The following is a 25,492-nucleotide window of genomic DNA, read 5'->3' as shown; positions in this document are numbered from 1 at the left end:
AAAGCTGGGAGAAAAACGCAACAAACAAACAATACAGACAGCTGGAAACTCGAACCCCAAGCTGGCTTCTCCTCTATTAATGTATATGATTTGGAAGTGTGGTTTCTAGCCCAAACATCAGGCACCCAAAGAAATAAACAAGGGGCAAATCATTACTCATGCAATAAGCACAATCATCACTGAAGGAAAGCAGCAAGAGCCGCCAAGAAGATGAATCTTTTATCAACTCCACAGCCAACAACTCACCCCTTGTTTGCAAACACTGTGGCAAGTCAGAATTCTCTGGAAATGACCAACAGTGCCCATTCCTGCTTACAATTTATTAGGTGTGCACCTGTGCAAGACTTTAAAAAGCCCTCTGGTGGCTTGCGATACATGATTCTTGCAAATCACTGGAGGAGTCTCTTTGGCCAAGAGGTAAAAATGTTTGTAGATTAAGTACGATGACTAACAGGGCAGATATATGACACTCTGAGAGAAAAACATTTCAGTTACCACCTCCTTCAATGGATTGGACATGACTCAGAGCCTGCCCTAAGACCATAGGAAGAGCCTGATGGATCCTGCCAAATGGGAAACCCAGTGGCCAAATGGGGAACCCAGTCTTGTTCTCCACCATTCTACGGTAGACCGGTTCTGTCCATGGAGGCTCCATTTAGCAATCCTAAGAAACTAAGAAGAGCTCTGCAACTGGAAGAGGCCAAACAGACATCCTGTTTGGGCTCAGAGACTCAGCAGATGCAAGGGGAAATCTGAAAACTCCCCCCAAGGAGCCCCCATGCCATTATTGGCACAGCCAGGCCAGCCATTGGGTAGCCTTCCTCCTTCGACAGCCTCTCTGTTCCCGCTCCTCCTGATAAGCCCACTTAATGCCTATAGGATTTTATAAATGCAAGTTGTCTAATTATGGCTAATGAATGCAGCAGTCATGGATCCGATATCTCGACCGCTTTGCCTGGCGGGCACAGAACTCAGCTTAATCGCTTGGCTCTATTGAATATAGTCCACTTAGCCTTAAGTGTTCCCAGACACACACGGAGCCCCTTCAAATTAAGCTGACGAAGCCTCGACTAATTGAGTGCTGCGCCTGATGAGGATAAATGTTTAGGCCTCCCTCCAACAGTGCTCCTTTGCATCGGCCGCTTGCCCTCTGCATTCCTCAGCCTAGAAAGCCAATGCTAGCTTCAGCTCCTCATCTGTAGGGGGCAAGTGAGCCCTTACAGTGTGGAAGCAGAATGTCTGGGTCTCTGACTTGGACTCTTTTATGTCTCCCTTGGAGTGTGTAAAAAGAAAAAAAACTCAATGAAAGAAGGAGGATGAAAATTTGAACGGGAGTCCGGAATGTTTGACCGGCAATGCTATTATCCTATGTTTTTTCTTGCAAAGCTAATTTCTTGCAGTGTCTTATTAACCAGGTTGTAATAACTTTGTCATAAAAGCTGTTTTGTATGCAAAACACCCCATCTACCAGCTCAGAAGAGAGTCTGGCGAGTGGGGTCTCCTCTGACACAACAGCAGACCTGAGCGGACTTTTACGCTAATCACAAGGTGAAGGCTTGATTGTTCTTCCGCTAGACACAGGGGTCAGCAAACTTTTTCAGCAGGGGGCCAGTCCACTGTCCCTCAGACCAACAAATTCCTATGCCCCACAAGCAGGACTTGAACCCAAGAGCAGCACGCCACTCTCCCTTCTTGTGATTGCCAACTGCTGCCTCTGACCGTGGAGGCAGAGCATAGCCATCGTAGCTAGTAGCCATCAATAGCCCTCTCCTCCTCCATGAATTTGTTCAATTCTCTTTTAAATCCATCCAAGTTGGTGGCCATCACCAACTCCTGTGGGAGGGAGTTCCATAGTTTAACTATGTGCTGCATGAATGACTTTCTTTTACCTGTCTTGAAACTTCAAGCGTTCAGCCTCAGCTTTGGCCTCACCTCTGTCCTTTGACCACAGCAGGGATGGAGGAGAGAGGCTGGGGTGGAGGAGCGTTTGCTTACCTGCAAACCAAACGGGCACAGGAGATGCCAGGAAAGCAAAGGAAGACCACCACCATACCTCTGGTTGCTAGGCAACCATAACACTCTCTTCTCCCTGCATCCAACTGTCAGGCAGAGCTGAAGGAAGGGGGCGGGAACAGAGGGGGATCATAGTCCTGCTCTATTCTGCCTTGGACAGACCACAGCTGGAGTCCTGTGTCTAGTTCTGAGCATCATAATTTAAGGAGGATATTGACAAGCTAGAAAGTGTGTAGAGGAAGGCAACCAAGATAGCCAAGAGTCTGGAAACCATGCCTGATGAGGAACACTTGAGGGAGTTGGGATGTTTAGCCTGGAGGAGACTGAGAGGTGATATGACACAGCCACCTTCAAATACCTGAAGGGCCGTCCTTGGGAAGATGGAGAAAGTTTGCTTTCCTCTGCTCCTGAGGAGGGGAACCTGAAACCAATGAATGCAAATTGCTAGAAAGGAGATTCTGATTAAAGCTTTCTGACAGTACGTAAGAGCTGTTCAATAGTGGAACGGGCCACATGGGGAGGCGGCGGACTGTCCTTCCTTAGAGGTTTTTAAACAGAGCTTAGTCAGCCACTTGTCAGGGATTCTTTAGCTGTGGTTCCTGCATTGCAAGGGGTTGGACTAGGTGGCCTTTGGGGTGCCTTCCAACTCTTCGGTTCTATGATTCTATGATGGCCCAGGTGCACTGAGCAGTGGGTAGGGCATGTTCTAAGCCCTAAGTGACAAAGATTGGGTCTGCAGAGGAGGAGGAGGGCTAGCCCACACGTGGCATTCTTCATTCATTACATTTCTATCCCACCTTTTTCTCCAAGAAGACCAAAGTGGTGGCCGTGGTTCTTTCCCCATTTTATCCTCACAACAGCCCTGTGAGGTAGGTTAGGCTAAGAGGCAGTGACTGGCTCCCAAGGCCACCAAGTGAGCTTCATGGCCGAGTGGGGATTTGAACCCTGGTCTCTCCCAGGCACTAGTCTGGTACCAAACCAAATTGTGCATGGACAGACACCACAGACACACCAGGCTCTGTCTCCGTTTGCTGAGATGAAACCTTCCATTAGGCACTCAGGATTGCTCTCTCTCCTCAAAAAAAAAACCTAGTTCCTTTGAAATGCTAAAAGCCCTCCTTCCTCAAGGAGGTGGACTGGGATGAGAGGCTTCTACCTCCTGCTTCTCCTTCCTTTCCCCTGAGAGGGAAAAGCGTTCCCTGCTGTGGCGATTAGCTCAGGCTCCAGGCTCACCTCCGCCCTCGCCTGGGAATTCAAAACAGGCACGGAGAAGGGGGGCGGCCTTGCGGAGCTGCTCGCTGGATGACTCATCCCCCAAATGGATATCTCTTTCTCTCCTTTCCCTGCAAAAAAGCCACACTGCTGCTATTAGATGGAACCCCTGATGGGCAGAACTAACCCTGCTGGGGGGGGGGGGGGGCAAGCCCCTGTATCCCTGCCTTTGCAAGGGAGCCCATAATTTCCGGAAAGAGGCATCGCCATCGCTGCTGGGGGGGATGGGGGAGAGAAGAACTGAAGGCAAAAGACCCAGGCCCAACCGGCTGATTCCAGCCCTTTTTTCATATAATTGTAGAGTTGAGTTGGAAGGGACCCCCAAGGGTCATCTAGGCCAACCCCCAGCAATGCAGGAACCACAGCTAAAGAATCCACAACAGGTGGCCATTGAACTCTTTAAAAAACCTCCAAGGAAGGAGAGCCCACTACCTTCCAGGGAAGTCCGTTCCGCTGTCGAACAGCTCTTGCTGTCAGAAAGTTTTTCCTAACGTTTAGTCGGAATCTCCTTTCCTTGCCAGTTGAATCCACTGGTTTGGGTCCTCTGCTCTGGAGCAGCAGGGGGGAAAAAAAAGACTTTCTCCATCTCCCATGTGACAGCCCTTCAGATATTTGAAGAGGTCTGTTTCAAATGCAGAAGAGAGGTGGGATCATCCCAGAGCCATGGAGAAGAGGCCCCTCACCCCAAATCCTGGCAGATAACATGAACAGAGGACCCCCCCACACACAGTAGCATTAAGAATAGATCCATCTGGTATATTGGAGCTGGGGTGGGAGCCCTGCAGGTATTTGGGGCCCAAACCATCAAGGGCTTTGCAAACCATGGCAAACAACTATCCCAGAAACCCCAGAGGCAACCAGGGTAGAATTTTGAGGCTGGTAGCTGGACAAACCCACCTCCTTGGCCCTTTAGGCGCTAGTAGGAAATCAGCCCTGAGTGCTCACTGGAAGGACAGATCCTGAAGCTGAGGCTCCAATACTGTGGCCACCTCATGAGAAGAGAAGACTCCCTGGAAAAGACCCTGACGTTGGGAAAGATGGAGGGCACTAGGAGAAGGGGACGACAGAGGGCGAGATGGTTGGACAGTGTTCTCGAAGCTACGAACATGAGTTTGACCAAACTGCGGGAGGCAGTGGAAGACAGGAGCGCCTGGCGTGCTCTGGTCCATGGGGTCACGAAGAGTCGGACATGACTAAACAACTAAACAACAACAGGCGCTAGTAGGGTTGCCATATTTCAAAAAGTAAAATTCCTGGCATTCATGACATCCACAAAGTTGCTGAGCTTTCTTTAAGAAACCACCCAAATTGTTGAGCTTTTTATGCGAACAAACCCAAACTTTTGAGCGAAACCTTCCCCCCAATAACGTACTGATGTTTAAGCTTTTGGAGCTGTTTCTGCATTGCCATACACCCGGGTTTTCCCTGACATTTTGCCAATTCAGCAAAATCCCCCCGATGTCATTTTTACACCCCAAAACCAGGACATGTCCGGAATTGTCCTGACGTATGGCAAGCCTAGGCACTAGCTATATTGTAGGGGATTGGACTAGATGACCCTTGGGGTCCCTTTCAACTCTACTATTCTATCATTCAATTATATTATGCGGCATCCAATTAATTAAAGGTCAGCCTCCATGCCAAGGATAATTTTCTGGCTGTGGCCCATACCTGGATGCAATCAGGTCCTTGCAAGCCACGTTAACAATTATTTTCTGGGCATTTGCCAACATGCGGAAAGTGCCCAACTGTGGACATCCTGAGAGCTGAGCTGGACAGGAGCCCCGTGTTCAAGGCTTGGGTCTCATGAGAACATAAGAAGGGGCTGCTGGTTCAGGCCAATGGCTTATCTAGTCCAGCTTCCTCTTCACACAGTGGCCAACCAGATGCCCCAGTGGAAAACTTGCAAGCAGGATGCGACCTCTCTCCCCTCCTGCGGTTTCCAGCAACTGGCGTTCAGAAGCATTACTGTCTCGACTTTGGAGGCAGACCATAGCCATCGTGACTAGTAGCCATTGCCAGCCAAATTTGGGTCTCCAGCTGTGTTTGGACTACAGTTCCCATGATTCCTCACCACTAGTCCTGCTAGCTAGGGGGTGATGGGAGTTGTAGTCCAAAGACCAGCTATTTTGGGGACTCAAGTTTGGGAAACACTGCTCTACAAGAACAAAGGTGACTGCCATGACTGTAACAACTACTGTGGGGAAATCCTTTGCCCGTGAAGTTCTTAACAGATTACAGTCACTCACTGACAGGGTCTATCCTGAGTCACAATGCGGCTTTAGAGCTCAGAGGTTAACAGTTGACGTGATTTTCTCACTGCAGCAGCTGCAGGAGAAATGCCCAGAGCAGAGATACATTGCCTTCATAGACCTGACAAAGGCCTTTGACCTCAACAGCCAAAAATGACTCTTCACACAACTCAACAAGATTGGATGTCCACCTGAGCTTCACAAGGTGATCATGTCCTTACATACCCTTGCAGAGGGGGTGGGCAACCAGGTCCACTTGCTCTGAGCCTCGGAGGGCTAAGCCGGCTGAGGAGCCCTGCCGGGACCTGCTGGACTTATGGTGTCATGCCAAGAACAAGACTCCCATCCCAGACAGGCAAGGTCTGCACTGGTCTGCTTACAAGAGAACAAGCACTCTCTCCAGTGCCATGCAAAATTTTACAAACTCTCTGGTGATTTCCAGACTCTCATCTCTCAGGGCCATCCAGACTTGGCAAGGATGCTATTCTGCATTACAACAGGGAGATGTGGGGGGCCCGGGACCCCCACAAGCACATAATGGGCTTCTTAATTGCAGGGTATATATTGTGGATGGGGGAGGGAAGAGACTTCAGGGTCCTTATCACTGCTAGGGAAAGGATGGTAGTTGTCCTATCCTCTTTCAGTGCTTAATTTTTACCATTGACAAATAAGTCACAACTGAATCATGTGGGATGTGAAACACAAGAGCAGTCAAGTACAACATCCCTAGAGTGGACATAGAGTGGGATGTCTAGGTCAACCAGTCGGAAGTTCCTGTTCCTCCTGAGCTGGGACAGACTTCCTCTAGATCAGGGGTCAGCAACCTTTTTCAGCCATGGGCCAGGCCACCGTCCTCAGACCATCGGGTGGGACGGACTATCTTTTGAAGGGGGAAAATGAATGAATTCCTATGCCCCACAAATAACCCAGAAATGCATTTTAAATAAAAGCACACATTCTACTCATGTAAAAACACACTGATTCCCGGACCGTCCGCGGACCGAATTTAGAAGGCGATTGGGCTGCATCTGGCCCACGGGCCTTAGGTTGCCTACCTCTGCTCTAGATGTAACCAGAGATGGGCGTGGCCTCACCTGTGTGCAGGTAAACAAAAGGGATGGGCTGCCGCCATATCTCTCTCTTCTGACTTCGCTCTCAAGCAAGTAACAACTGCTTAGCCTAAGATGCCCTCTTGGCAGCCAAGAGAGGCCAAAGAGCTATCTCCTTAAGAGATGGTTTCCAAGTGTACAGTATATTACTTTTTCTAAGCTAAAGTCTGCCTTCTGGGATCTTACTGTGAACAGAATGATGTGTGAGTAAACTCTTTCTATACTCTTATAGAAGGCTGTGTTGTGTCTTATCTTTTAGGAGGGAATAAGGGGGAAATAAGGAGGACGCGGGTGGTGCTGTGGTTTAAACCACTGAGCCTAGGGCTTGCCAATCAGAAGGTCGGCGGTTTGAATGGGACAGGGTGAGCTCCCGTTGCTCGGTCCCTGCTCCTGCCTACCTAGCAGTTTGAAAGCACGTCAAAGTGCAAGTAGATAAATAGGTACCGCTCCAAGCTGGAAGTAAATGGCATTTCCGTGTGCTGCTCTGGTTTGCCAGAAGCGGCTTAGTCATGCTGGCCACATGACCTGGAAGCTGTACACCAGCTCCCTCGGCCCATAATGCGAGATGAGCGCCACAACCCCAGAGTTGGTCACGACTGGACTTAATGGTCAGGGGTCCCTTTACCTTTACCTAAGGGGAAAATACCAGGACAGTTATTATAGAGGTTTTAGCGAACCTGAGCAACGCATCCGCTGTGTGAGTTTAAAAGGGGAATGTTAACTCTGCTAAATTGTGAAGCTTGCTAACACAAGTTGGAATCCTATATAATAATGTCCATGTTGTCCCTGCGTCCAGATGTCCCGTGTGTCCCTGGGTCACTGCGCATGTGCCCCAGGGATACAGGGATTGGACAGCAGAGACTGCGCGCGCGCACTCTCCCCCCACTCTGCCTCCTCCAACCGCCGCTCCCGCCGGGGTGGAGGCCGGCGAAGGCCTCCTCACAACCCTCCCTGGCCGTGAGGAGCGGCGGTTGGAGGAGGCGGGGGGGGGAGAGTGCGCGCGTCCTTCCTGTCGGCGGCTGGGGGAGAGGAAGGAAGGAGGAGAAAGCGCCGCTTTCTCCTCCTCCGTTCCTGTCCCCCTGCCGCCGACAGCAAGGACGGGTCCCAGGGTTCGGAGAAGCGCTGCGCAAGCGCTTCTCCGAACCCTGGGATGTCTGCTTCCTGTCGGCGGCTGCGGGAGAGGAACGGAGAAGGAGAAAGCAGCGCTTTCTCCTCCTCCGTTCCTGTCCCCCTGCCGCCGACAGCAAGGACGGGTCCCAGGGTTCGGAGAAGCGCTGCGCAAGCGCTTCTCCGAACCCTGGGATGTCTGCTTCCTGTCGGCGGCTGCGGGAGAGGAACGGAGAAGGAGAAAGCAGCGCTTTCTCCTCCTCCGTTCCTGTCCCCCTGCCGCCGACAGCAAGGACGGGTCCCAGGGTTCGGAGAAGCGCTGCGCAAGCGCTTCTCCGAACCCTGGGATGTCTGCTTCCTGTCGGCGGCTGCGGGAGAGGAACGGAGAAGGAGAAAGCAGCGCTTTCTCCTCCTCCGTTCCTGTCCCCCTGCCGCCGACAGCAAGGACGGGTCCCAGGGTTCGGAGAAGCGCTGCGCAAGCGCTTCTCCGAACCCCAGGATTCTAGCGCCCGTTATTGAACGGGCTGAAAACCACTAGTAGGATATAATCAAACAATATATCATTTCCTGCATCCCTAAACATTCCCACAAATCACATGATCCCATTGGTATCAGTCAGAGTGTTGGGCTAGGAGCTGGGAGAGATGAGGTTTCAAATCCACCACTCTGCCATGAAGCTCGCTTGGTTACCTTGGGGAGCCAGTTGCTGCCTCTCAGCCAAGCCTACCTCACAGGTTTGCTGTGGGGATTAAATGAGGGGGGGGGAGAACCACCGCCTGGAGCTCCTTGGGGAGAAAAAGGTGGAGCTCTAAAGGCAATAAATAAACACTAAGAGAGTGTGAAGTCCCCTCCCGTGTTCGGGAAGAGGCAAGCAGAAGTCGGGGAGGGGGAGACTGAAGTTGTGATGGAGAGGGAGGCCTTATTCTGCTGAAACCTGGGGAGCTAAAAATAGACCCGGCAGCAACGGCGCATGCTGAGGAGGGGAGAGGGAAGCACCGGAGAGAATGCCAATGAGCCACGGCTGACGCAAGAGGAGTGGCTGCGTTCTGGAGCACAGCGCCAACTTCCAGGGTGACATCAGGGGCTAATTCGGGTGCTGGTGATGCAGCTTCACTCCCAGTTCAGACGGGGCAGGGAAGGAGGGGGAGGGGGAAGAGAGGGGAGGAAGAAAGGAAAGCTAAGCACCCCTTCTTTTGTCCCTGGCAGGGCCTATGACAGGAGGGGGGAAGGCAGTGGAAAGGGGGCATCCTCTACGATTTAGTGTGACGGCATCTACACTTTGGAACTCCCTGCCTATTGAAATCAAGCAGGCACATTTGCTGTATTCTTTGGGACATCTGCTCAAAACATTCTCATTTAGACTAGCCTGCCCAGAAGTTTAGAAAGCTGGTATGAATTTTAACCCATTTTATTATTTAAACTTTTTGCATGCTTTAAAGGACTCCTGGCAGTTAAGTCCAGCCACGAACGACTCTGGGGTTGTGGCGCTCATCTCACTTTATTGGCCAAGGGAGCCAGCATACAGCCGGCGTTTGTCTGCAGACAGCTTCCAGGTCATGTGGCCAGCATGACTAAGCCGCTTCTGGTGAAACCAGAGCAGCGCACGGAAACGCCATTTACCTTCCCGCAGGAGCGGTACCTATTTATCTACTTGCACTTTGACGTGCTTTCGAACTGCTAGGTTGGCAGGAGCTGGCCCCGAGCAATGGGAGCTCATCCCATCACGGGGATTTGAACCGCTGACCTTCCAATCGGCAAGCCCTAAACTCAGTCCTGCCCACAAGCAGGACTGAAGCAGAAGACTATCACTCTCCCCTCCTCAGTGGCGTAGCAAGGGGGGGGTGTTGGGGGCGGGCTGCCTCGGGTGCCACCCTGGAGGGGGGGTGACACTTGGTGTACACCCCCCCCCCCGCAACTCCCAAGCTGAGCCCCGCCGCCCGGTAAAAAGCCTCGCTCGCCATGGTGGTGGCTGGCTTGCTCACTCGGCTGGCACACGCTTTGCTTCTTCCTTCCTGCTGGGCGGAGCCATGGAGGTGAGGCCTCCCTGGCCCGTCCCTTGCCTCTGTGGCTCCGCCGAGCAGGAAGGAAGAAGCAAAGCACGCACCAGCCAAGCAGGTGAGCGAGCGAGCAAGCAAGCCAGCCTCCGCTGAGCCAAGCGAGGCTTTTTACCGGGAGGCTGGAGGGGAGAAGCGTCCCCTCCCGCCCGCCCACCGCTCCCAGCTTCGTCTTTTTGGGGGCAGCGTGAGCAGTGGCGCTGGCACCCTGCTACTTAGCACGCATGCGTTGATGCGTCATAGTGACGCATGCGTCGTACGTAGCGACGCTGAGCATGCGCGCTACGTAGCGACACCCCACCCACGGGTGTGCGTCATGTTTGCCGCTCTGGGCGCCAAGCAGCTTCCTACGCCAGTGCCCCTCCCATTTCTTCCAGCAACTGGTATTCAGAAGCATCCCTGCTTCAGATGATGGATGCAGTGCATATCCATCATGGCAAGTAGCCATTGATAGCCTCTCCTCCTCCATGAATTTGGTTAACCCCCTTCTAAAGCCATCCAAGTTGGTGGCCATCACTGCCTCCTGTGGGAGGGAGTTCCACAGGTTAAGTCTGCACTGCATCGACTTTATTTTGTCTGAATCTCCCAACATTCAGCTTCATTAGATGTCTGAGCATTCTGGTGTTGCAAAAGATTATGCCCTGCATAATTTCATGATTTTTTTATCATGCTGCTTCTTACTCATCTAACAATCTAGGAATCTAGATAGACTGCCTCTGGGCCTGGAGGTTCCAGAAGAGCACCAGAAGAGCCCTCCCTGGATTAGGCCAATGGCCCTTCTCATCCAGCATCCTGTTCTCGAAGTTGCCAACCAGATGCCCCTTATGGGAAACCCACAAGCACAAGACCCCCCCCTCCTGTGGCTTCTAGCAATTCAGAAGCATCGCTGCCTCCAACTGTGGAGGCAGAGAGCATTGGCGTCATGGTTGGCAGCAGCCTTCTTGGCCTCCGTGAATGTGTCCAATCCTGTTTTTTAAATCCTTCCAAGTTTCTGGAGAAGGATGCAAAGCCTGTTTTGCCATTGCAGGTGGCCCCTTGACCTTCCCCTTTGAAGGCGGCTATCAAGGGAGACACAAAGGAGGCTGCTCAAACTCCTTCGGGATGGAGAAGGTCACAGACTCTCAAGAAGCCCATGCCTCATTTTCTGCCTTGGCCAGACAAGGCGCCTCCTTCAGAGCTCGCTCCGCTGGCAGACACAATGCCAGCCAGCCAGCCAGGAGAGAGCTGAGCGCCACTGGCGTCTAGCCAGGCCGCCAGGCTTTCAAACACCCTGAACTAATGTTTATTTTCCCAGAGCTATTTTCTCTCTCCTGTGCAAGGAGGCGCCTGCGCAGTGGGCTCCCTTCAAATATCACCGCTTGTGCAGGAGGCAAGATCCACGGCGGGGGGGGGCACTCAGGAGCACCACCATTGCAGAGGTGCAACTGGGGCAGCGAGATACAGAAAGAGATTAAATGTTATTCGGGGTGGGGTGAATGCCACAAGGAGACAAACCCCAACACCGGCATTGGTGGGAATCTGGGCCCCCCAGATGTGCTAGATTCCCACATCCCCCATGGCCATTGGCCCTTGCTACCAGCTCTGGTAGCTGTGCTCTGCTTCCACAATTGGAGGCATAATTCCCCCCCCCCTGAATATCAGCTACCAGAAACCATGCGAGAGGAATCATAGAACTGTAGAGCTGGAAGGGAACCCAGCGGCCATCTAGTCTGACCCAGTGGTGCTGGAATCGCAGCTAAATAATCCAATATCTCTTCAAAATCATCCCATGAAGGAGTCTCCACCACCTTGCCAAGGAGCCCCTTCCACAGTTGAATGGCTCTTACTGTCAGAAAGTTCTTCTTAATGTTGATCCGGAATCTCATTTCTTGTCAACTGAATCCATTGGTTCAGGTCCTCCTCTCTGGAGCAAGAGAAAAGAAGCTGGCTCCATCTTCCCACGTGACAGCCCTCGAGATATTTGAAAGTGGCTGTCATGTCACCTCTCTTGTCTTCTTCTCCCCAGGCTAAGCACACCCAACGCACCTTATTCCTCGTAAGGCTTGGTATGCAGACCCTTGGCAATCTTTGTCAGCTAGCTTAGAACTAGAAAACTTTTCTATCGTCAACTCGGTTGACCTCTTCTGCACACGTTCCAGCTTGTCAATATCCTCCTTCAATGGTGGTGCCCAGAAATGGATACAGGACTCCAGGTGTGGTCTGACCAAGGCAGAAGAGAGAAAAGAGACGGAGTTGCTCTTATGCTCAAATCCTGTTTGGGGGCTTCCCACAGTCATCCAGTTGGCCACTGTGAAGACAGGATGCTGGACTAGATGGGCCATTGGCCTGATCCAGCAGGCTCTTCGTAGGTTCTCATGATGGGAGTTGTAAATGTAATCTAGCAACTTCTGGCGGGCCAAAGGCAGAAACCATCCCAAAACATAGTAATAATAATAATAATTTATTATTTATACCCCGCCCATCTGGCTGGGTTTCCACAGCCACTCTGGGCAGCTTCCAACCGAATATTAAAAACAGTACAGCATCAAACATTAAAAACTTCCCTAAACAGGGCCACCTTCAGATGTCTTCTGAAAGTAGAATAGTTACTTATTGCCTTGACATCTGCTGGGAGGGCGTTCCACTACCGAGAAGGCCCTCTGTCTGGTTCCCTGCAACCTCACTTCTCGCAATGAGGGAACCGCCAGAAGGCCCTCGGTGCTGGATCTCAGTGTCCGGGCTGAATGGTGGGGGTGGAGACACTCCTTCAGGTATACAGGACCGAGGCCGTTTAGGACTTTAAAGGTCAGTACCAACACTTTGAATTGTGCTCGGAAACATACTGGGAGCCAGTGTAGATCTCTCAGGACTGGTGTTATGTGGTCCCGGCGGCCACTCCCAGTCACTAGTCTAGCTGCCGCATTCTGGATTAATTGCAGTTTCCGGGTCACCTTCAAAGGTAGCCCCACGTAGAGCGCATTGCAGTAGTCCAAGCGGGAGATAACCAGAGCATGCACCACTCTGGCGAGACAGTCCGCAGGCAGGTAGGGTCTCAGCCTGCGTACCAGATGGAGCTGGTAGACAGCTGCCCTGGACACAGAATTAACCTGTGCCTCCATGGACAGCTGTGAGTCCAAAATGACTCCCAGGCTGTGCACCTGGTCCTTCAGGGGCACAGTCACCCCATTCAAGACCAGGGAGTCTCCACACCTGCCTGCCTCCTGTCCCCCAAAAACAGTACTTCTGTCTTGTCAGGATTCAACTTCAATCCATTAGCCACCATCCATCCTCCACATAAAGAGACAGAAAGCACTAAATTTAGCTGCAAAACCCCAATTTGATGTGGCGACCAGGGCAAAGGATCCTCCATTTCTTAAAGAGTCTCTCCCCACCCCCGCTACCTCCATGACTGTTCAGAGGCATCGCTGTTCTCCCTCTCCAGCCTAGAACTGCTTTTTACAAAACCCTGAAAGATTCAGCGATTCAGACTTGATTCTATCACCAAAGCCAGGAACAAATCCTGAAAATGCTGATAGGGTTCCACTTTTCCAGCCTCCCCATTCTGCCTTTTCTAGCGGGGGAATATGTGCCCCCCAACAACTTCCATCACCAGCAAGTCCAGTATCACCATCCCTGACTACTGGCTATGCGAGCTACTGTGATGAGCTGGAGGGGGAGCCTGGCAACTATTCACACTCTGAGCAGATCCACACCATACATTTAAAAAACATCAGGTGCACATTTAAAGCCCTTAGCGATATGGGACTTGTTTACCTGTGAAATCTCCTTACTCCATATACACCTACTTAAGGGTGTCAATCGGCAGAACGGAGCAGTGTTATAGCTGTCACATAATACCCATTCCACATTTGTAAGCAATTGATCCTTTAGTATGGCAGCTCCTGCCCTTTGGAACTCCCTGCCTCTTGACAACAGGCAGGCACCTTCACTGAACTCTTTTCAGCACCGGCTAAAAACAGTCTGTCCAGCTGTTTAGGAAGTTGTTGAGAGTCTCGATCTGTTTTTAGTCTATTGCTATTTAAACTTTTTGAAAGTTTGAAAGTATTCGTTAGTTTTTCTTAGTGATAAACTTAATTTTATATATATATATATATATATATATATATATATATATATATATATATATATATATACTGCTTTGAAGGTTTTTGGGTTGTTGTTTTTTTACAATCAAGCAGTGTATAAATTTTATGAAATAAATATAAATAAAAATCATGCCCCCCCCCAAGAATCCTGGTAACTGTAGTTGCCCCCTCAAATGAGTTTTGATTCCCAGTACTGTACCCTTAACAACCTACCATTCCCAGAATTCCTTGGGGGAGGTCATGTGATTTAAATGTGTGTGGGGTGTGCATTAAAGGCGGAGTTGCCCTAATGGGCAGACCAGCAGCCAGTTTGGGGGCTTTTCAAAGGGAGGCTGGGATTCACAACTGCATGGGATGTGCTTCCCAGCTGGGCCACAAGAGGTCCCCACATGCAGCAGCAGCAGCACCACCACCAAGTCCCCAGGGTTTCCCTGTAGAGCTGGAGGAGATGCAATCAACCTGCCTCCTATTAAGCCATCTTAAAAGTCTTTAAAATTAAATCAACCCGCAGCACACACCAGAGGCTTTGGCCCTGAGCCCAGCAGAGGGCGGAGGCGGGCAATCTCCCCCCCTCCCCAGTGAGTTCCAGTGGGAGGTAGGAGAAAGTAATTGCTCATCAGTCCACACCCTATGCCATCTCCAGTCAAAACAAGCCTTGCCATTTTATTTCCTAGAGGGCTTTTAAAAACTCAGAACAGCAGTGGGGCAGAAAGAGAGGGGGGTCAGAACATGGCAAGGGGGTTTCCTGTGGGCCTCCACTTCCTTGGATGTCCAGATGTGGTCCTCGTTGCCTTTTAAGAACACCAGAAGAGCCTCCCGGATGAGGCCAATGGCCCATCCAGCCCAGCATCCTGTACTCACAGCAGTCAACCAGCTGCCCCCAACCCTCAAGCAAGACCTGAGCACAAGAGCCCTCTCCCCTCCCCTCCAACAACTAGTATTCAGAAGCATTGCTGCATCTGACTGTGGAGGGGGAGGGAGATAGCCACCATGGCTAGTAGCCCTTGACAGCCATCTCCATCCTCCATGGATTTGTCTACCCCTGGGCCGGCCCACCCATGAGGCAAGATGAGGCGACTGCCTCGGGCGACAGCATCCACGGGGCGGAGGGCAGGTCCAGTCTCCAAGGAATGCATCACCTACCACTGCAGTGCTGCCACCCCCTCCCCAGCCCAATGCTGTCTCCACGGCAGCCCCTCTGTGAATCGGAGGCCCTGTTAGTCTCCTCCCACCACCTATTTCTGAGAATCTTTACCTGACACTTTTGATCCTGGTGTAGATCTTCACCCTGCCTTCTTCCCTGGCCGTTTTAGGGGAGCATCGTTGTGTGGTTCACCTCAGGTGCCAAAATGTCTTGGGCCAGCCCTGAGTACATTTCCGAGCACAATTCAAAGTGTTGGTGCTGACCTTTAAAGCCCTAAACCAGGCATCCCCAAACTTCGGCCCTCCAGATGTTTTGGACTACAATTCCCATCATCCCTGACCACTGGTCCTGTTAGCCAGGGATCATGGGAGTTGTAGGCCAAAACATCTGGAGGGCCGCAGTTTGGGGATGCCTGCCCTAAACGGCCTCGGTCCTATATACCTGAAGGAGTGTCTCCACCCCCATCGTTCAGCCTGGACACTGAGGTCCAGCACCGAGGGCCTTCTGGAGGTTCCCTCACTGCGAGAAGCAAAGCTACAGGGAACCAGGCAGAGGGCCTTCTTGGTAGTGGCGCCTTCCCTGTGGAATGCCCTCCTATCGGAGGTCAAGGAGATAAACAACTACCTGACATTTAGAAAACACCTAAAGGCAGCCCTGTTTAGGGAAGTTTTTAATCTGTGATATTTTAATGTATTTTGGTATTTGTTGGAAGCCGCCCAGAGTGGTGGGGAAAACCCAGCCAGATGGGCGGGGTATAAAATAATAATAATAATAATAATAATAATAATAATCTAACCCTCTTTCAAAGCCATCCAAGTTGGTGGCCATCACTGCCTCCTGTGGGAGGGAGTTCCACAGTTTAACTCTGCTCTGCATGAGGAAAGGCTTTCTTCTTTCTTATCCTGAATCTTCCAACGTTCAAGCTTGGTGGGATGCCCACGATTTCTGGTGTTATGAGAGAGGGGGGAACGTTTTTCTCTATCCACTAGAGAAAAGCTGGAGAATGCAGGAGGGGAAAGTGCTCTTGTGCTGCTTGCAGACTTCCCCTGATAGGCATCGGTGGGGGGCACTGTGAGAACAGGATGCTGGATGAGATGGGCCACTGGCCTAATCCAGCAGGCTCTGCTCATGTCCTTAAGATTTCAAGTCCATTTGCCAGTGATGGAGTTCGATACAGCAGATTGGGCAGAAGGTGGTTTGTTTGTACGTCACTGCAGGTCGGTCGCACTCAGGGGCAGAACAGCAGAGCTTCCTTTGGGCTGCAAGCACCCATCTTTACCAGGGTTTGGGGGCTAAATGGAAGTGGAGTGCTTACTGTCTGGGGCCTGTCTTTGGAGATGGGGGCTGCTGCTTCCCCCCCTTTCCCCCTCTTGCCTCTCTTCATCAGGTAGAAACTCATCTGTGTCGACCAATGAGAGGGAAATGACACCTTTAAGAGTTTGTGGCCAGTGGCTCAGCAGACTTCACCTATGAACGAGTGGTGCAGCTTCAGAACATAAGATGATCCTGCTGGATCAGGCCAAAGGGGTGCTATCTAGTTCAGCATCCTGTTCTCACGGTGGCCAACCAGATGTCCGTTATGGGTAAACTCTCAAACAGGACCTGAGCGCAAGCACAATTCTCCCCTCAGGTGGTTTCCAGCAACTGCTGTTCAGGAGCATTGCTGCCTGTGGAGGCAGAGCATAGCCATCTAGCCATCAATAGCTTTCCAAGTCCAATCCTATTAGCAGTCAATTACTGGAGGAAGAATTCATTTCCATCCAAATTAACAGAAAACAGATTGAGTCGTCTCCCCTCCTCCGCCCAACACACACACATTCTCCCTGCTGCTGCCATCCCAAAGGCAGGAGCCAACCACCCTCCTTTGCCCAGGCAGATTCCACCTTCCTGTTCCTCCTAGGAAAGTTTGGAGCACAAGCGGTATTTCCTGTTCTGCGAGGTCAAAGCAAAACCCTTGCAGCAAAAATAAAATAAAAGCCACATTATGTAAAGAGGCTCCCCTTAGCTGCCTTCCTGAAAGTCCACAACAAGTCAAGGATCCAGGCAAAGACTCGCCAGAAATCCTAGCAAAGTCAAAATGTGGCATGCTTTTTTCTCCTTTGCACTCTTTTGCCCAGGAGCCGTTCTTCAAAACAAAAATCAAGGAGGAAGAGACAGCTAATTAAAAGAGAAAGAGGGGGGGGAGTTTAATAAAATGAGGAGGAGGATGTCCACCCCCACTTTTCTTGTTTTGCAAGGCAGATGAGCACAGACTAAGCTCTTGACCTCTAACGGCATGGGTAAGAAATACTTTTTAAAAATACAATAGAATTACAGTGTTGGAAGGCCCCTCAAAGGTCATCCAGCTCAACCCCTGGGTCAGCACAGGAAACGCACCCGCTACTATAGCATCCTGGAGAGGAGATGGCCAGCCAGCCTCTGCTGATGAACCTCTAAGGAGCACCCACTACCCTCCCAGATCCAGCATCAAGTAGCTTGAGTCAAAATTCCTTTCCTTGCAGTTGGAACCCCCTGCATCAGGACCTGCCCTCCTGAAGACATCTGCTGCAGACACAACGGCCTGACCTCATGATGCTCCCAGAATCACCAGGTAGCCTGGCACACTTGCACACTCATCTTACACCAGTTGGTCCAATCCCCATGAAAGCAATGGCTGGAGGAGGTGGGGGCATCCTCCCCTGCAGCAAAAAAAGGGGGGTGGGGATGTGGAAAAGGCCATCTCTTTGCTACAAATGTGGTTCTTCAAAGGAATGACGCAGGGACATCCTATAACTGACAGTGAGTGGTGATTGTACACTTATGGAAGACAGAGGAAGCCCTCAGCGTGAAACAGCAGCTGCTCAGAGCTGAACCAGAGAGGCAGAGTAAAGTTCTGGCAACAGGGTGGGAAGCAGACCTCCTTGCACCAACACAACTGACCCCTTTCTCATCCCACTGCCCCCTTGCTTCCCTAAACTCCTGCCCACTGCCCTATAAGAAACATACTCATAACAGAAGTTTGCATACCCCACTGAGAAAGATAGCAATGCAATAACATTCGAAAGAGTAACAATTAATTGCACATTCGTTCAAAATGCAATTAAAACCATTTAGTTTAATCAATTCAGCAACTGCAAAGCAATACCAGCTTTTCAAGTCTGATAGGCACTGACACCTCCAGTGCCCCCCTGCAGCCCCCTTGGCTCCTGGCATAGAATCATAGAATCATAGAGTTGGAAGAGACCACAAGGGCCATCCAGTCCAACCCCCTGCCAAGCAGGAAACACCATCAAAGCATTCTTGGCATATGCCTGTCAAGCCTCTGCTTAAAGACCTCCAAAGAAGTAATCCCATTCTCCCCCTTGGGGGGGGGTAACCACACACTTTGGGAACCACAGCCTTAAGGCTTTGCATTGTGCTCCAGGGCCACAGCTGGGGAGCTCAGTCTTGTCCATGGGGGCTCCTTCCTTAGGAGGATGCCTGCATGGCTGAACTGCCCATCCAGGATCTCCTGTGACAGATATGGGGGGAGGGAGAACAGCAGCAGGAGACAGAGCGGAACCGAAAGCTTTCCAAAGGGTCCCCAGATTCCCCCCTAAGCAGAAACGCCTGCAAGCCCAGCTTCTTATTTTGGCATGCTCAGCTAGGAAACAACACTACCTTTTACGACCCTGGCCATCTTGATCTCTGGAAGGGCGACTGGTGGATGTGAGCTCAGCAAGCCAAAGAGGAGGAAGGATCCTTGGCAGGAGGAATCTCTCTCCACCCACCCTCTGCGTTTTCGAAAGGAGGATCCACCAGGGAGCTGGAAAGTGACACACACACACACACACACCCCAAGCTCCAGATGTGAGCCAGTTTCATAGTCTGAATTTGTGGAGAGACCTGTTGGAAAGCCGTGGGGTGCGGGCAAGTGGGGTTCTCAGGCAGGGATTCTGCCTGCTGAGAGAGTGCCCCTTTGCCTCCTCCGTGCTCAGCTGTTACAAAGATAGCCTGACTTCCCCCTCCGCTTTCGTCCGGAGGCCAAACCCAGCAGGAGCGCGACGGCTAGAACTTCTCCGGCGCTCAGAGAAGCACGTAGCCATTATGCATCTACAAACCACCCCCATCCCAACTTAGGCTTTGCATCAGGCGGGTGGAATCGAGGAGACTTAGAGACCTGCTAACACAGGCTTCCTTCCTTCCTTCCTTTCTTCCTTCCACACTCGCTGGAACATTTCCTCTGCTCAGGCTACAGAAAAGCAGCAGAATGGACGGGACGCAACGGAAGAAGACATCTCTCCACAGCTTTAGGGAGATACTGGCCCAAGGCAGACTCAGAGCAGTCCTGGCAAGCTGTGTCCCAGAGTGACAAGTAGCCCGCTCGGCCCAGGCAGGCAGACCACACCGTGCTAGCCTGGAAGGGCGCCTTATCCTCGCCGCCGCCTCCACCAAAAGCAGCCCCCACCCCACGTAGCCCCACCGTGGACAGTGGCCTCCTGGCTCCAAACCTTCACCCCTTTGCACAAAGCAGCCACAACAGTGTCAGGAAGTCCCCTTGCAACTGCCAGAACCACAGGTCTTCCGCCACACACCCGCCAGCTTGCTCCCTGTCTGCTTGGGAAGAGTCAAGCTTCGTTCATTCCAGGAGCAGGGGGGGGAGGGAATCAGCCCCACAAGGGCATTTTGCAACCCATGTGGGGGGTGGGGAGAGCAGCAAAGACGTCGGAAATATTTATACAACAATAAAACCATATCAGATAAAAGCTGTCCTGAACAGATATGAGGCCAAGGAGTCGGCGCCTTTTTTTTTGCAATTATAACGTCTGTAAGAACATGGGGAAACGTCGCCCCGCGTTTAGGAATCTGCCTAACTTCACGGAGCAGGGAGTTCCGCGGGGCAAGCTCTGCTGTCACCAAGCAGAACCTCGAAGCTGGCCCCAAAGCGAGAACGCAGCGGGAAAAGCCTCTCCTTTGGCCCTCCAAATGGAGATCGGGGGATTGGTAGAGTAAAAAAACGCCTTTACTGCTGTGGGGAAGAGGGATTCCCGCAAAGGCTGGAAAACGGGTAAACTAAAAGCTGCTGGCGAGAGCCCGGCGTCATGCCGGGACTGCTGCTGCTAATCCAGCCTTCTTTCCCGGAGATTCGCCGTGGGTGCTCCAGAAGACTCCCACCAGGGGTGCCAACTTGCATAAAATATTTGGGGGGGCAGGTAAGCCGCACCCCGCATAATTGATCACATCATGACGGGGTGCACCCACACTAATTGAATGGCAATACCCATCAACTTGGGGGAGGGCCGGCCACCTCAAATATTTTAGGGTGGGGAGCGAAGGGACCTCGGCCCCTGGGAGTTGGCTCCTATGACTCCCACTACTACGAGAGCTCGGCGAGGGGTAGAGACAACGTGGGGCTAAAGGAACTTGGGGGCGGAGAAGCGATGTGGGGCGGAGATGGCGGCCCGCCCGAGAGAGAGAGAGAGAGAGGGAGACGCAGCAGCAGCAGCAATCAACATTTCTGTCAATGACTAAAGGAGGGAGGAGTCCAAGCTCACTGCGATTCCAGAGCGGCAGAGGGGGAGAAGGCCCTCTGCACATGTTTGGCGTCCTCGCTCCATCAGGGCGCTCTCCCCCTCCCCTGTTCAAGGGCGCCGCCTGGTTTGCAAACGGGACCCGGTCGGGGGTGCGGGGGGCTCCAGGTGTGCAGAAGGTCAAGTCGGGCGCCTACCCTGGCTCGCCGCGCTCTGCACGTGCTCAGGAGCCGCTCCACCATAGCAGGCTCCCCCTCCCTCCGTTTTGGGCCATGCGGTGGCAGCTCACCTGGGCGCGGCTGCGGCGGGTCTGTCGCCATCGCCTCCGGCCTCCCTCCGCTCTCCAGCGCTGAAGCTGCGTCGCGCTCCTCGCCCGGGCAGGAGAAGGAGAAGGAGATAGGCGCCGCCGCCGCCGCCGTGCTCTCCCCCCACCCTCCCGCCGCCTCCGTATTTAAAGGCGCCGCAGCCAATTGGCAGCGTGTGGCCGGGGTGGGGGGTCGGTCAACTGTCTTCGATGTCGCTCTCCCTCCCACAAAGACCTCACTACCCCTCGACCTGCTATATACCGGTATACCTCATTGGAAAACGGGCTTGACAGCAGCTGACCACCACCACCACCACAATGAGGTGGGACATAGGAAGCTGCTATACTGAGTCAAACCAGTTTCCCATCTAGCTCAGTACTGTCCACACTGACTGGCAGCAACGGCTTTCCAGGGTTCCAAGCACAAGTCTCTCCCAGCCATACCTGAAGATTCCAGGACTTGAATTTTGGCAGGTGCTCTATTCCAGGCACCCCCAAACTTCGGCCCTCCAGATGTTTTGGACTACAGTTCCCATCTTCCCCGACCATTGGTCCTGTTAGCTAGGGATCATGGGAGTTGTAGGCCAAAACATCTGGAATGCCGCAGTTTGGGGGTGCCTGCTATTCCTTAGCTGCAGCCCTTCCCCAAATGCTGCCCCCTTCCTCCTTTGCACATCTCCCTGCTTGGGGCAGCTGCCATGCCCAACACACACACACACACACACACACACACACACACACACCACTGTGGCTTCCATACTGACTACCATCACAGCTGCTGTAGGCGAATCTCTTAGGGACCACCAACTTGGATGACTTTCAAAGAGGTTTGGACAAATCAGTGGCTACTACCAGTGGCTGTTAACCACGATGGCTCTGCCCTGCCTCCACAGAGATGCAGTAAATGCTTCTCAATACCAATTGCTGGAAACCTCAAGGTGGAGAAATTGCTCTTATGCTCAGATCCTGCTGGAGGGTTGACCCTCTGGTTGGCCACTGTGAGAACAGGATGCTGGACTAGAGGGGCCACTGGCCTGATCCAGCAGTCTCCTATGTTCTCTGCTAACAGGGAGAAAAACCATTGCCCCAGCATCAGAAAAGGCTCAGCAGCAAAGAAAAATCAGGGTCCCTGGAAGAGAAACTGCAGCAGCAGCTGCTGCTGCCAAATTAGAAGCTGTGCACCTGGAGAGTCAATGGCCCGGAAGGGCCCCGTGGGAGCTGCTGCTGGAGAAAAAGGCCAATGGCCTCACTCAAGATAAAGCGCTTCTTTTGCATTGGAAGGGTCAGCGGTAGAGCACCTGCCTTGCATGCAGAAGGTCCCTGAAGCTGGCATCTCCAGGTCAGGCTGGCAGAGAACCCAGCTGGAGACCCTGCAGAGTTGCTGCTGCCAGTCAGTGTAACCAGTACTGAGCTAGATGAACCCAGATGGTCTGAATAGAATGAAAGGCAACAAGCAACCTATGTTCCTCTCCCTCCCTCCCTGGGCTGGGGAAATGACCCATGCCTTTCAGCGCAGCAGCAAATGCCTGGTTAGCCACCAGGAAACTAAAGGCCCTCCCTCCAGCCTTTGGGAAAACACACCCTCCTCTCATTCACACATTACGCTCCGAAGGGTCCAGGGCCTGGGCTTTGCGCTGCACCTGGCTAAAAATAGAACCTACCAGTTATATCCATCTGTTGCCAGCCTCCTCACCAGATGGGTGGAGGCAATGGCATCATGGGGATGAGTGGACAGGCCTCTGCCCAGGCGCAAGGGAGAGGACTGTGTGTGTGTGGCAGGAATGGGATGGAAAGCCAGGCTTTTCACATTTCGCCCACACTCCCCTTTTACAGCCCACCACCACCACCAACACACACACACACACACACACACACACACACACACGTGGAGATGAGGGCTATAGTACTAGCCACAAGGGCTCTGCTCTGCTTCCGCAGTTGGAACTGCAGTGAAGAGCTGCCTTGCCAGTCAGGACAGAGAAAAGAAAGACCTTTGCACGGCACATAGTTAAAATACGGGACTCTCTCCCACAGGAGACAGTAGTGGCCACCAACTTGGATGGCTTTCAAAGAGGATCTGACAAATTCATGAAGGAGAGAGTTATTGATGGCTGCTAGCCACAATGGCTTTGCTTTGCCTCCACTGTCGGAGGCAGCAACACTGCTGAATTCCAGTTGTTGGAAACCACAGGAAGGGAGAGGGCTCTTGTGCTCGGGTCCTGCTTGCTAGTTTCCCTTTTTGGGGCATCCAGTCAGGCACTGAGAACAGGGTGGGGCCCCTTGGTCTGATGCAGCAGGTTTAAGTGGTGGCTGGAGAGAGGCCGGGCACTGTTTGCATTTTCAAGGGGGATTGACTCATGTTGGAGTCCAAGAAGACTCAGATCATCTAAGTAAGGTAAAGGTAAAGGGACCCCTGACCATTAGGTCCAGTCGTGACCGACTCTGGGGTTGCGCGCTCATCTCGCATTATTGGCCGAGGGAGCCGGCGTATAGCTTCCAGGTCATGTGGCCAGAATGACAAAGCCGCTTCTGGCAAACCAGAGCAGCACACGGAAACGCCGTTTACCTTCCCGCTGTAATGGTCCCTATTTATCTACTTGCATTTTGATGTGCTTTCGAACTGTTTGGTTGGCAGGAGCTAGGACCAAGCAACGGGAGCTCACCCCGTCACAGGGATTCGAACCGCCGACCTTCTGATCAGCAAGCCCTAGGCTCAGTGGTTTAACCACAGCGCCACCTGGGTCCCTGTATCATCTAAGTACTGGAGTGGAAATGGGTTTCTCTTGTAGCCTCCCCATCTCCTTAGCCTCCTCCCAATCCCCCAAGACTCCTCCCTGCCTCGGACCAAACTGGTGTGGGCTGGTGTGCCTCTTCCAAGAAGCTAGATGGAAAACTGAGGGCCTTTTGCTCCTTGTCTTCTTATTTCCTGGTGGGGACAAATCTCCTCTTCTCTCTCTCCCCCCACCCCATTTTGTTCTGCTCCGCTAACCAAGGACAGGAGAAACGATTGTGGTTCTCCCATCTTGACACCCGCTCATTTCGCTATTCAAAAATAAAGACCTTTTTTTTTCCTGCCAGGGAAGATGTAAACATGCAATTCTGAAAGGGTTGGCCTCCTGGGTGGCATTTCCTGCAGCATGACGGAGGCAAAGGAAGACAGAAGGAAGAAACCACAAATGTCACAACCCTGAAGGGAGCAGCAGAGCGTAACAGACACCCCCTTGCAAAGACAGGAGCGCCCCAGTGACATGGAGCTGAAACATTGACAGAGTGAGGCCAGCAAGTGTCCGGGCAGAGCGGGGAAAGACACCAAATGGCAGCCATGGAAGGGACCCACATCCCCACCCACTGGCAGTCCAACATCCTGCTCTTGTCCAACATCCTGCTCTTGCAGTGGCCAAATACCCCTAAGAACCTAGGAATCTAGATAGAGTGCTCCTGCACCTGGAGGTTCCATAAGAAGACCCTGGCTGCTGGACCCACCTAGTCTCATAGTGACCAACCAGATGCCCCAATGGGAAGCCCCTAAGCAGAGCAGAAGTGCAACACTCTCCCCTCCTGTGGTTTCCAGAAATTGGTATTCAGAAGCAGTGCTGCCTCTGACCATGGAGGCAGAGCATAGCCATCCTGGCTAGTAGCCATCGATAGCCCTCTCCTCCTCCATGAATTTGCTTTACCCTCTTTAAAGCCATCCAAGTCGGTGGCCATCACTGCTTCCAGTGGGAGTGAGTTCCACAGTTTCACCATGCACTGTGTGATGAAAGACTTTTCTTTTCTTTTTTCCGTCCTGACTGGCAAGGCAGCTCCTCACTGGGGCTCCTTGGATGGCCTTCTGCTCAGGGCAGGGCTTGCCTGACTTGCCAGTTGAGGGTGTGTCCTTTGGGAAGACGTTCTGGGACTGGGGTGATCCTGGGGTGCAGCACCAGCCCAGCCAGGTGGGGTGTCTAAGCAGAAGAGATGTCCCACCCTTCCCATGTCATAGCATGCCACCATACCCATGGCACCTGCGAGATGGTAGCTCAGTCATCCTTTGCAAACTCCCTCTGCTGAAGGCCAGGTTGTCATTAGAAGGTGGCTGGGGGGTCCCACCTCGCTCCCTCAGAGGCAGTCCACACACACACACACACACCCGGCCACTTCCTGGCCTCCCTCTCCTCCTTAGCCCGAGGTCTGTCTCCTCGGGATGCTAGGCTAACTTCTCCTTTTCTCCTTTTCTCTTCAGAGCCCACTGTGATGCGCACTGCAGCTCAAGTGTTTGTTTTTAATGCCTGGAAGCTGCCCAAGCGGATGACTCACAGCCAACTCCTCTGGTGGATGGAGGTGGAAGTCAATAGACTCCCCACTTCATTAAGGGCGGCCGGGATTAGGTGAAGATAGGCAGATCCCCCTCCCCGCTCCCTGCTACACCGCCACAACCCTGGGGGGGGGGGGTCCCGCCACCAACCAACCAGCCACTGCCTCAAAGGGGTTTGCCTCACTTCTAACTGCTCAGATTATTACACAGAATATAAACGCCCCAGTCACAGGACAGGCTGTTGCAATGGGGCATACCTGTAGATGCTCCAAAGGAAGAACAGGCCTCCTGCATCAGAGAGAGGGTCCGCCTAGTTCACAACGCCAAAGATCTGCTTCTAGGAAGGCCTGCAAGCAGGGTATTAGCAAG

The 25,492-nt window shown here is 52.4% G+C and overlaps 1 protein-coding gene across 2 annotated transcripts in view; it reads right to left on the bottom strand.

The window, feature by feature from the left end:
• Positions 1 to 20,946, bottom strand: part of PITPNM3 (PITPNM family member 3) — a 75,531-nt gene extending 54,585 nt beyond the window's left edge. The window contains exon 1 of one of the 2 annotated variants that reach the window (XM_035138852.3): positions 20,815 to 20,946. In XM_035138852.3, coding sequence (XP_034994743.2) covers positions 20,815 to 20,845 — 31 coding nt within the window. In that variant the 5' untranslated portion in view covers positions 20,846 to 20,946. Of the gene's footprint in view, positions 1 to 18,675; positions 18,920 to 20,814 lie in introns of those variants that run through there. The other variant, XM_035138853.3, reaches the window with a different exon arrangement.
• Between the last annotated feature and the right edge of the window lie 4,546 nt (positions 20,947 to 25,492).

This window comes from Zootoca vivipara, chromosome 14 (genome assembly GCF_965207765.1).
Source record: "Zootoca vivipara chromosome 14, rZooViv2.hap1.1, whole genome shotgun sequence".
Taxonomy (NCBI): Eukaryota; Metazoa; Chordata; class Lepidosauria; order Squamata; family Lacertidae; genus Zootoca; species Zootoca vivipara.
This window is presented reverse-complemented; position numbering and strand designations above follow the sequence as displayed.